This window comes from Phyllobates terribilis, unplaced genomic scaffold (genome assembly GCF_046119375.1).
Source record: "Phyllobates terribilis strain yellow unplaced genomic scaffold, ASM4611937v1 Scaffold_5__5_contigs__length_657084704, whole genome shotgun sequence".
Classification (NCBI taxonomy): domain Eukaryota; kingdom Metazoa; phylum Chordata; class Amphibia; order Anura; family Dendrobatidae; genus Phyllobates; species Phyllobates terribilis.
Genome location: NW_027362765.1, coordinates 491,928,272 through 491,940,655, shown reverse-complemented (window position 1 = coordinate 491,940,655; position 12,384 = coordinate 491,928,272). Strand labels below are relative to the sequence as shown.

The 12,384-nt window shown below is 47.6% G+C and overlaps 1 protein-coding gene across 5 annotated transcripts in view; it reads right to left on the bottom strand.

Annotated features, from left to right (window-relative positions):
• KIF20B (kinesin family member 20B) overlaps positions 1 to 12,061 on the bottom strand; it is a 125,564-nt gene extending 113,503 nt beyond the window's left edge. For 3 of the 5 annotated variants that reach the window (XM_073685535.1, XM_073685538.1, XM_073685539.1), the window contains exons 1-5: positions 11,909 to 12,061; positions 7,034 to 7,192; positions 5,553 to 5,642; positions 5,339 to 5,458; positions 5,111 to 5,249 (exon numbers count right to left, since the gene is read on the bottom strand). In XM_073685535.1, the coding sequence (XP_073541636.1) occupies positions 5,111 to 5,249; positions 5,339 to 5,458; positions 5,553 to 5,642; positions 7,034 to 7,192 (508 nt within the window). In that variant the 5' untranslated portion in view covers positions 11,909 to 12,061. Of the gene's footprint in view, positions 1 to 5,110; positions 5,250 to 5,338; positions 5,459 to 5,552; positions 5,643 to 7,033; positions 7,198 to 11,865 lie in introns of all 5 variants that reach the window. The other 2 variants (XM_073685536.1, XM_073685537.1) reach the window with 2 other exon arrangements.
• Between the last annotated feature and the right edge of the window lie 323 nt (positions 12,062 to 12,384).

Below are 12,384 nucleotides of genomic sequence, written 5' to 3'. Positions count from 1 at the left end.
TCAGACACATGGTTTTGTGAGGATCCGTTTTTGGGCTCAAAAACGGACCCTCACAAAGGATGAGCATGTCAGTTTGTTCGGCGTTATTCTAATCTGCTTTTGCTATTGAAAACATTATCTATGAGCTCAAAAACCTTTCAGGTGATGCAGTTTTTTAAAAAGCTGATCGGCTTTTGCAGCTGAAAAACATATCCTCAAAAAACGCAGCAAAAACGCTGTGTGTGAATGTAGCCTTAGATCAGAATAGAACAGCCGTTTATAGGACATTTCATAACTTTCTCACATTCCTATGAAAAAATATTCAGCACATTCTGCATTGAACTACTGTACCCAATTTATTATATATTTTAGGAGTCGGAGTCGGTCCACTTTATACCGACTCCACCAAAATGAGCACAGACTCCGACTCCACAGCGCTAATTAAAAAGAACTTTTGTTCGAGGAAAAACCCCTTTAACCTTCATGGGTGCCAATAACGATGAGCAGGATTGTACATTCAGTTGAACTAGTGACTGAACACAAAAGGAAGCTCTTTGTATCCGTACTCCATTCCATATCCGGGACCTTGTTTTTTTTTAATAAAGTCCCAGATACCCACTTTAACAGATGAAGGACCTGGGTGGGGACTTGCTTTTTTTGTGCATTGGAGTTGAAGCTCTTGTTGGGAACATTTTACATAACATTTGGGATCACATTTATCCTGTGATCTACACTGAGCACTTATTTCGGGGTTTCTACCTAAATCTCAGAGTGAGGCGATCCAGATGAAACCCCGCCGAGGGATCCATTCACTGTAATGAGGCAGCAGAGTTACTCTGGACTCCATCTGGTCTCTGTTCAGCAGTGTCCTTTTCAGAGGTGCACAAAACTGTGGCCGACCGCGTTCTTATGCTTAAAAAGACGGATACCACCTAATCACAGGCCAGACGGCATCCACAGTGCCTCCATTTGCCTCATAAGAAATCTTCCACCGGGGGGGTTCTGTCGGAATCACGTATATCAGAGATTTACATGGAAACCCCGGTGTAAGCGCTCAGCGCATGATCAATGTGAGCCGAGCCTTACTGCGATCTTTGGGAGGCAGAATGACCAAATCAACAGCAGATGAAGAATTATTATAATTTTTTTATATACTGTTCCTAGTGCAGTATAAGTGATTAGACGACTTTATTCTTCGGGTCGGTGCAATGTCAGCGATACCAGATTCATATCGGGTTATTAGGTTTGGCTGCTGTCATACACTAAAAGACGCTTTTCATTGCACATCACCAGATTTTGAGAGCTATAAATTTTTCCATATTTCTGCAGCCGTTTTTTATTGGTAACATTTTCGATCGCTTTCTATTCCGCTTTTTTGGAGGCAGAATGAACAAAAAAACAATAATTCAGGAATTTTATTTTTTTAATGTCGCTCACCGTGTGGTAAAATTGATAAGCTTTATTGTTCGAGTCACTACAGCGATACCACATTTGCCGTATTTTTAGGTTTTGCCACTCTCACACAAAAACAATTTTTCAGAAGAAAGAATTATTTTTGCATCGCTTTATAACTATTTTTCCACTGATGGAGCTGTGTGGTGGCTTGTTTTTTGCAAGACAAGATGGAGTTTTCAGAGATACCAATTTTATTTACATTAGTCTTTTTGATCACGTTTTATGCCACTTTTTGTTTAGCGGTATGATTAAAAGGCATAGCTTTTTTGCCAAGTTTTTAGGTCACCGTAGCTGGCAGACCAAGAGGTTCCTGTGACCATGATCGGCAGCCCGCGATAACAGGGACACCGATCGGACAGGAGAGGGAGCCCTCTCCCTCTCTTCTAAATGCTGTGATCACTATTGATCGCAGCACTTAGGGAGTTAAACAGCCGCTCCTAGAAGTGACAGCCGGGTGTTGGTTATCACTTAAGCCGAGCTCCAGGAAGGGATAGTGCGGGCACCGCTCCTGTGCTAAGACATACCAGTATGTCCATTTGCGGGAACACACTGCAAAATAGGACGTACTTGTACACTTAATGTCAGGAAGGGGTTAAGCAACTTAATAATCATTAAAATTTTATGGAGAATGCAAGTCCTTTATCTAATGGAGTTATCTCCTTCTCCAAATGACTGCTTCCCCTCCTCTCAATGTTATGAATAGCAGCAAGGAGGGATGAGGATATTTGCAGTGGACGTGTGGAAAATGTATTCCAAAAGAGGAAAAAAAGCCACAGACAATTAGAGCAGCATATGGGAGATAAATAAAGACTAAGTATTGGAGCTGTGCTGATGCATGAAAGCAAGTAAAGACAGTAGCATGCTGGATACACACAAAGATCACATCCAGCATGTATTACTGGGAGGGACACTCCCACAAAAGAAAAATCTGAAATTTGGATGAGGCGTTATGAAACTGAATGAAAAAATTAGAACTATTTTATTTACTAAATTTAATCACCAATGTGTAAACTCATTTTTCTCTCCATGTCAAAAGATGGTCACAGCCCTTAAACAACTTTGGACCTATTAAGTTGTAAACAAGTCGTTAAATCCTTTATCAGTGGCTGTGTGGATTACTATGTCTCATATGCAAAGTGGTTATAAAAATTAGTTTTAGCATACAACACGCTGTAGCATAAGGAAGTATGACAGGTGGAGGGGGTGGGGGCATTTTCAAGAACATTCACTATTTTATGCCTTCTCTCGTGCTGCACCAGTTCTCTGGAATGCTCTACCCCAGACGATCCGATTGATGCCTAGCCCCGATGTCTTCAAGCGCGCTTTAAAAACCCATCTCTTTAAACAAGCCTACCATCCCAAATACCCAGTAAACTAACTTTCCCCTGTTCCCTCCTGAATACTACTCAGAATCTGCCCCCTACTGTTCATCTGTTTCTACACCCTCCATGCACACGATAACTGCACTCGGTAATTGAGTATTGCACTTGAACATACAGGCTGATGACCGGATTATACAGCTTTATATGATAATCCCAATTTATTATAATTGCCAGACCTGAAATAACAAGCACTTTCCACCTATTGTGTCCCCCCATTTCCGTGTAGATTGTAAGCTTGCGAGCAGGGACCTCACTCCTGATGTAACTGTTTAAACTGTCTCCCCTTGTCTTGAATTTATTGTTTGTACATGTCCCTGCTTAACTGTAAAGTGCTGCGGAATATGTTGGCGCTATATAAATAAAAAATTATTATTATTATTAACTGCGAATTCAACCTGAAATCTTAGAGAAGCTGTACACTTATATAAATACTAAAAAGACATCTTGGTCAATGCACTCTACGTTAAAGACTTTTCATGGAGAAAGGACGCCATCTACTGCTTATAATGAAGAATGACGTACCAATACGGACAGCCAAAAAATTCCACTGCAAATAAACACCCCTCTGGTGAGTACAAGCAGGAGATACATCCATAATAAAGGAAATGACAGGCGCTCTGCGCTTCATGGTGGAGCCAAGCATATACATACACCTCCCCCCACCTGATCGAGGAAAAACAATCTGCACCCCTTATTTGATTAACAGCTCTGGCTTCATAGAGGCAGAGAAGCCTGGAGAAAAAAAGGAAAAGAAACAGGTGGGAAGGGTTATGTAAATGCTGGTGCTTCAGGGCAGGGCCTGCACTTGTTTGAACAGTCATTCTGTGCTCACAGTCCCTTTAAAGACCCAATACATAGCCAAAAAATGAATACAATTGTATCCAGTCTTGGTAGTGATCAGCGGCCGCGACCAATCAGCAGAGCGGTGTTTAACTTTAGCGCCAAGATCACTGATTGGTCGCGGGCGGAGAGCGCGACCAATCAGCGAATCGTATTGATGAGGACCGGGGAGCGCCGCTGCCTGTGCGGCTACTTCCGCTGCGAGAAGCCAGGAGATGAGCAGCCGCTCGCAGCAGAAGTATCCCGACCCGCAGCGCAGCTCCCCGGTCCTGGCGGTCGGGGTCCTTCTGCTGCTACCGGCCGGGAGATGAGCGCCTTGCGCCAGTCATCTCCCGGCTGCATCTCCGTCCCGCAGATGAGCCGCTAACGGCCGCCATCTTTTTTCAGAAATCCCGCGGCGCTGATTGGCCGCTGCCGGACCAATGAGCGACACAGGATTTCCAGGACAGACGAGATATAGATATAGATATAGATATATATATGGGGCGAAAGGGGGGTGATTTAAACTTTTATAATTTTTTTTAAAACATTTTATTTTCACTTTTTGCTTGCTTCAATAATCTCCATAGGAGACTAGAAGCAGCACTTGTCTGATTGCCTCTGCTACATAGAGGTGATCAGCAGATCACCTCTATGTAGCAGAATTGCTCCTGTGCTATGAGCGCCGACCACTAGGTGGCGCTCATAGCGATCAGCTCATGACAACCACTGGAGTCTGCTACAGACCCAGGGTTGTCATGCCCACCCATCAGTGACCCACAATTACGCGACAGGGTCACCGATTGGCGGGGTAAGTGACGCTCTTCCGGCGCGGCACTGTTAAATGCCGCTGTCAGAGATTGACAGCGGCATTTAACATGTTAACAGCCGCGGGTGGATCACGATTCCACCCGCGGCTGTTGCGGGCACATGTCAGCTGTAAGAATCAGCTGACATGTGCCCGGTTCAGTGCGGCCTCAGCGCCGGAGCCCTCACTGAACCGGGGATTACAGCCTGTTGCGTACTAATACGGCACAGGCTGTAAAGGGGTTGAAAAACAAAATCCGGAAATCGGGGTTCTTGAACCCTATGAAACAGGCTCTGCAGCTCCGTCCTGAATGGAGAGGAGGTGTGCATGCTGGGCCTCGGCTCTAGTAGTGGTCCATGAGACTGAGGAGTGCAGCACTTTGACATTTCTGGCAGTGTGATAGACAATGAATGGGGCAGAGGCCGAGCGTGCACACCTCCGCTACCGTCCAGATGGGTCTGCAGAGCCCCATTATTGGGCGTTTGAGCCCTAATCTCTGGTTTGCTGGGGATCCCAGTTGTTTGACCACCAACAATAAGCAAGTTTTTCCCTATTCAATGGCTAGGTAAAAACTTGATTTTTGGGAAAATAACCCTGTTATATGGTGTGTAAACAATGGATTGTAGTTAGTAACATATAAAGGGCATTTCTGTGCCATGGCACTTACCTTGGAATGTAAATGTTTTGCCAGCATTAGTAACGCCGTATGTAAAGATCAGACGACTCTGCCCTTTCATAAAATCAATCACTTGTTTCTTTAAAGTGCCATCAAAAAACTGACTTTGGGTCGTTTCGGGACCAAACACCTGTTTTAGAAGATACAAAAACCATTTTAAATCAACCTTGACACGGTTTTAGAATAAATCAATTAATTAATCAGGAATACAGTTCTTACATGAGTAAAGGTGAACTTCTGGGCCATCGACCCACTGCCTTTATCACTCAGCCGACAAGCCTGGGAACTAAGAGGAGCCTTCACCAGCACACTGCAGGGGTCAGGAATACTGACACAATCCTAGGAAAAGGAGCACAACATTAGAAAACTACAACAACAGAGCCGCGCCTCACTCACCCCACAGCCGCGCCACACTCACCGGTGAGCCACTCACCTGGGACTCTCTTTGCTCAATCTCCGGTCCGGTAAAGGGTCTTATACGAAGAAAAACCTGCATAGGCTCTTTAGCATCTAATGAGCTTTTCTAAAAAAAAAAAAATAAAAAACGTACAAGCTGATTAACCGCCTCCCCTAAATCTTAATTACCATATGTACTCCTAGAAAAGACTGGCATATGCTGCACAATGGACCACACAGGGAAACACTGAATCTAGGGCCCAGCTATGAGTTGAAGGGGTTGTCTGGGCTTGAGGTTAAAGTCTGCAGTCCCTCTCTGTACCTGCAGACTTGCACATCCTCACAGCATGCAGTGTGCGCTGTCAGGATTCTCTGGTATCGGTAGCGGGGGAGAGATGGGCAAGGACCTGTGACCGCAGGTATGCGATTTACATACATACGTCACATGCCAACTAGATGCACAGCCATGCTAAATACAAGTGAATTGAGCGAGGCAGGACAGGTCTAGTCGGAATGTGGCTGAAGTATGTAAATCGCATGCTTTTAGTCACATGACCGCCTTGTGAAGAAATCTGCTTTGTTCTTCTGTAATCACCATTTGAAATTTTCCGCTAACTAGATTTCGGTGCACATGGGGTCTTCTCCCTATCCGTGATTCCACGGCCCCTCCCAACTGCCTCAGCTCTTTGAAACGGTGACCTTTTTATTCAATGACCCACTTCCTCTGAACTCTCATGACAGCACCATCTTTGCTAGTGGTGTTATTTTATTAAATATGCCCATAGGTGTTGCCACGCTCTGTCCGCTTTGGTTGAAATAGCCGGGACTAGTGTGAAAACGTCAAGTTACAACATTTTTTGCGCAACTTCGCATTACGCTAAACTGTCACAAGTTTTCAGTGTTTTAACGAAAACAGATGATTTGCCCCATAGTCTTATACAGGAAAATATGATCCCCAGTGGCTAAGCGGTCGCAGACTGCTCCTACCAGCGATTACAACGCTTCCACTCTCCTCTGTTCATCGAGAGTCTCTGCTGACTGGCAGCCAGCTCCCCGCTGCCTAACCGTAGGAAGCTGGCTGTCAATCCATGATGTCTGCAGGGACGCCAGCCATGTCAGAGCGAACAGAAAGAACCGCTCTGACGAAGGGTGAAATGAAGCAGAGGAGGAGGTGGTAGTGGTAATGGAAGCAGCATTACTGGATAACCCCTTTATGTGATAATCAGTATAAAGGGCTGGTTAGGCAGGGTATTTTACAACAAATGCTGGGCCAGAGGACACGTCAGGCTCCCTTTTAGCAGGGAACTAAACTTTTAAACACATTTTCTGTTGTAGCCGATGCTCAGTGATGTTGGTGCGGGTCTATGTTGCAACTGCGAGAGCCCAATTCATAACACAAGACAATCGTCAAGCATGATCAATCTGATAAAAGGGGCTCAACAGAAAGTCCTGAACTCTGCTTGTATACGAGGCATGGGCAGTAATCCCCCTATAGTGCTCTATAACCATCATCCTTACCTGGGTAGCACATACGGAGTCTTCCAGTGATAAAAAGCGCTCGGATAGATTTGTTCTGATGTCATCTACCGATTGTGGTTCACCTCTTTCTGGATAGGTTATGCCCTCTCCAAGATAGGAGGGTCGAGGAGGGGGGTGACTGTCTTCTGATGGCTTCATCTTTAGTGAAAAGACCACAGGAAAAAAAATAAATAAAAAAAGTTTACGATAAACATTGCAAAAAGTCATCCATTTCGAGAATGTTGAGACATGACCAGGACAAACCAGCAGGGATTGGGCGAGCACCAAAAAGCGATAGGATTTGATTTAGTATCATTTTTTAAATATTTTTAACCACAGTCATTAAAGGGCTATTCACATCTCCAAGTTACTATCCAATGTATAGTGGGTGTATAAATAATATTAGCAAAATAACTACAATAAAAATTAGTATAGTTCTTCTAATTCGCTATGTCGCTTTCCCCATGTGCAGGGCATTGTAGTAGCTTAGGTATCCATGGTTATGACCACTCATAGTGACAGTTAGTGGTCATAACCATGGATACCTAAACTACTGCAATGCCCTGCACATGGGATAAGTGACATAGCAAATCAGAAGAACTATACTACATTTCTAATTGGAGGGTATTTGCTAGTATTACGACACCTACTACATAGCCATCTCTATTCCTCACCCAAAGCCTCCTCCTGCTTGACTGACAGCTTTGTTGCATGAAAGAAAAACCACACAGCACAGAAGCTGTCAGTCAAGCAGGAGGCAGCGCTGGGTGAGGAACAGAGCTGGAGTGACAGAGGCTTCATATCTACCATAGCTCTTCAGCTCTCAGTAAGGGAGGAATAGACTGACCATGTAACGGTATTGTTGGACTCATCTTTGAAAGAACTACATGCGAACACACACAGGTTTTGGAGTGAAATCCTGCTGACAGATTACCTCTAACTAAAATTTGTGCAAATTGAATCTCAGGATCCAGTCAAGCGACCATTTGATTATTCTGTGGACGTTTGATGGAAACCCTAAAAACCGCCGCCTACCTCCTGAAATTCGCAGCTCTTTTGATTAGTCAGACGGACGCGATGCCACACGTGCCCCAGGCTGCGATGATGTTGTGCCAGTCTAGCTAAATACAAGAGGCAGGAAGGCCATCAGGTAAGAGATGGGTCTCAGAGCTCCCGGCCAAAGGCCACAGAACACAGACCGGGTCCTGTGAATCAATTCCACATCAACCTCAATAATAACAAGCTGCTTTTGTTTGGAGGGAAAGATGTCCGGAACCTGCCTTGGTTTAGTCATCCCAGTTACATTGCCCTTGGCAGCTTTTCAAAACTCGTTCTCTATGAAAAGCAGCATCGTCTGATAGTAAAAACACACAGCGCGGCAATAACAGCCAGAATCTCACTTACGTGTACCATGGATCAGGTCCCCTATATAGGAGTCAGCCAGCGTTTTAGTATTAATGGTTTATCCCTGGTATACAAGCTATAATTAGATCAGCGGTGGTCCTACTATTGGTACCCTGGGCCGCCTGTGTTTTTTTCGGCCTTAGAAGCCATTGCAGTGACACATCTCACAAGTCTGCTGCCTCTCTAACAGCTGATGGGAGGGGAGGGTGCCAATAGTCGGACCCCCACTATTATATTCAAAAATGCCAAATATTTCAGTGTCAAGAACTCGTCACTGAGTCACCCAAATCTACAAGAGATTTTAACTAATTTGTAAGAAAAACCACTTATCACCTTCTTTCTGATTATACAGGAAAGACCCTGGTGACCAACACTGGAGACCCCCAGATACAAAGTACTTGGGCAGAAGTAGCATTTGGTGCCTCCGGGTAGCTGCAAAGGGCCAAGAGGTAAGAGGGGGGCCACATCTATAAGATACAGAGGGCCCAGAGGTAAGGGGGGGGGGGGGGGGCACATCTATAAGATACAGAGAGCCCAGAGGTAAGGGGAGGGGGGCACATCTATAAGATACAGAGAGCCCAGAGGTAAGGGGAGGGGGCCACATCTATAAGATACAGAGAGCCCAGAGGTAAGGGGAGGGGGCCACATCTATAAGATACAGAGAGCCCAGAGGTAAGGGGAGGGGGCCACATCTATAAGATACAGAGGGCCCAGAGGTAAGGGGGGGGGGGCACATCTATAAGATACAGAGAGCCCAGAGGTAAGGGGAGGGGGGGGGCGGATCTATAAGATACAGAGGGCCCAGAGGTAAGGGGGGGGGGCGGATCTATAAGATACAGAGGGCCCAGAGGTAAGGGGGGGGGCGGATCTATAAGATACAGAGGGCCCAGAGGTAAGGGGGGGGGGCGGATCTATAAGATACAGAGGGCCCAGAGGTAAGGGGGGGGGCGGATCTATAAGATACAGAGCGCCCAGAGGTAAGGGGGGGGGGGGGCACATCTATAAGATACAGAGAGCCCAGAGGTAAGGGGGGGGGGGGGGGGGCACATCTATAAGATACAGAGGGCCCAGAGGTAAGGGAGGGGCCACATCTATAAGATACAGAGAGCCCAGAGGTAAGAGGAGGGGGCCACATCTATAAGATACAGAGAGCCCAGAGGTAAGAGGAGGGGGCCACATCTATAAGATACAGAGAGCCCAGAGGTAAGAGGAGGGGGCCACATCTATAAGATACAGAGAGCCCAGAGGTAAGAGGAGGGGGCCACATCTATAAGATACAGAGAGCCCAGAGGTAAGAGGAGGGGGCCACATCTATAAGATACAGAGAGCCCAGAGGTAAGAGGAGGGGGCCACATCTATAAGATACAGAGAGCCCAGAGGTAAGAGGAGGGGGCCACATCTATAAGATACAGAGGGTCCAGAGGTAAGGGAGGGGGGGGGGCCACATCTATAAGATACAGAGAGCCCAGAGGTAAGAGGAGGGGGCCACATCTATAAGATACAGAGAGCCCAGAGGTAAGAGGAGGGGGCCACATCTATAAGATACAGAGGGTCCAGAGGTAAGGGAGGGGGGGGGGCACATCTATAAGATACAGAGAGCCCAGAGGTAAGAGGAGGGGGCCACATCTATAAGATACAGAGAGCCCAGAGGTAAGGGGGGGGGCACATCTATAAGATACAGAGAGCCCAGAGGTAAGAGGAGGGGGCCACATCTATAAGATACAGAGAGCCCAGAGGTAAGGGGGGGGCACATCTATAAGATACAGAGAGCCCAGAGGTAAGAGGAGGGGGCCACATCTATAAGATACAGAGAGCCCAGAGGTAAGGGGGGGGGCCACATCTATAAGATACAGAGAGCCCAGAGGTAAGGGAGGGGGCCACATCTATAAGATACAGAGAGCCCAGAGGTAAGGGAGGGGGCACATCTATAAGATACAGAGGGCCCAGAGGTAAGGGAGGGGGCACATCTATAAGATACAGAGAGCCCAGAGGTAAGGGGGGGGGGGGGGCGGATCTATAAGATACAGAGAGCCCAGAGGTAAGGGGAGGGGGCACATCTATAAGATACAGAGAGCTCAGAGGTAAGAGGAGGGGGGCACATCTATAAGATACAGAGAGCTCAGAGGTAAGAGGAGGGGGGCACATCTATAAGATACAGAGAGCCCAGAGGTAAGGGGGGGGGCCACATCTATAAGATACAGAGAGCCCAGAGGTAAGGGGGGGGCCACATCTATAAGATACAGAGGGCCCAGAGGTAAGGGAGGGGGCACATCTATAAGATACAGAGAGCTCAGAGGTAAGGGGAGGGGGCACATCTATAAGATACAGAGAGCCCAGAGGTAAGGGGGGGGGGCGGATCTATAAGATACAGAGAGCCCAGAGGTAAGGGGGGGGGGCGGATCTATAAGATACAGAGAGCCCAGAGGTAAGGGGAGGGGGCACATCTATAAGATACAGAGAGCTCAGAGGTAAGAGGAGGGGGGCACATCTATAAGATACAGAGAGCTCAGAGGTAAGAGGAGGGGGGCACATCTATAAGATACAGAGAGCCCAGAGGTAAGAGGAGGGGGCCACATCTATAAGATACAGAGAGCCCAGAGGTAAGGGGGGGGGGGGCGGATCTATAAGATACAGAGGGCCCAGAGGTAAGGGAGGGGGCACATCTATAAGATACAGAGGGCCCAGAGGTAAGGGGAGGGGGCACATCTATAAGATACAGAGAGCTCAGAGGTAAGGGGAGGGGGCACATCTATAAGATACAGAGAGCCCAGAGGTAAGGGGGGGCACATCTATAAGATACAGAGAGCCCAGAGGTAAGGGGGGGGGGGCACATCTATAAGATACAGAGGGCCCAGAGGTAAGAGGAGGGGGGCACATCTATAAGATACAGAGAGCCCAGAGGTAAGGGGGGGGGGGCGGATCTATAAGATACAGAGGGCCCAGAGGTAAGGGAGGGGGCACATCTATAAGATACAGAGGGCCCAGAGGTAAGGGGAGGGGGCACATCTATAAGATACAGAGAGCTCAGAGGTAAGGGGAGGGGGCACATCTATAAGATACAGAGAGCCCAGAGGTAAGGGGGGGCACATCTATAAGATACAGAGAGCCCAGAGGTAAGGGGGGGGGGCACATCTATAAGATACAGAGGGCCCAGAGGTAAGAGGAGGGGGGCACATCTATAAGATACAGGGCTGCAGAGCGCCCATAGACTGGTCTCGCACAGGAGCCTCCTCTGATATTACTCTACAGGACGGCAGTTACCATGAATCACTGGCTGCAGTCCTAGGACACGCCGCACCGCTGCCCGCAGCCAGACACAGTGATACCTCCAGGACAGGAGCACCCACCCCGCCCGCCCGCCTGCCGTAACTCCGCACTGACACGTAAAGGAGCGGCAGAGGCTGTAAGCACTACAGAACGACACTCACATTACAACGGCGGCGGCGGAGGTGACGCAGATTCCGGACTCACCGCACACTACAGCCCGGAGCACCGGCCGCACTCACAAGTTACCAAGTCCGGAGCCGCCGTTTCATTTTAAATTCCTCCAATCCGCGGCCGCCAACCGAACTGCATGATGGGCGTAGGCGTGGCCAGGCAGCTGTCATAACCGGTAGACGCTAGAATGTATGGGCGCTTTCCAGATATTACGTCATTTCCGGGGGCGTGTCCCGACTGTACATTATGGGCGTGTTCTAATTTAGCACACAAGACGCTATAGTGTCGTGCAGAGACTCACAGCTGTCGGTGAAGCTGCAGGAGGAGGTTAGTGTCCTAAGGTGAGAAGCAGGAGTTTGGTTTATTAACTGCTGCTCTGATATCTTTTCTTCTTGTTTTTCCTTGTTGTTTTCGGGGTGAGGAATTTATGCTGGAGGGTCGTCTGGTGGGGTTAATTAATGCTTGTGGAGATCTTAGTGGGCTCTGGGGAATAATACAGGAATGAGTCC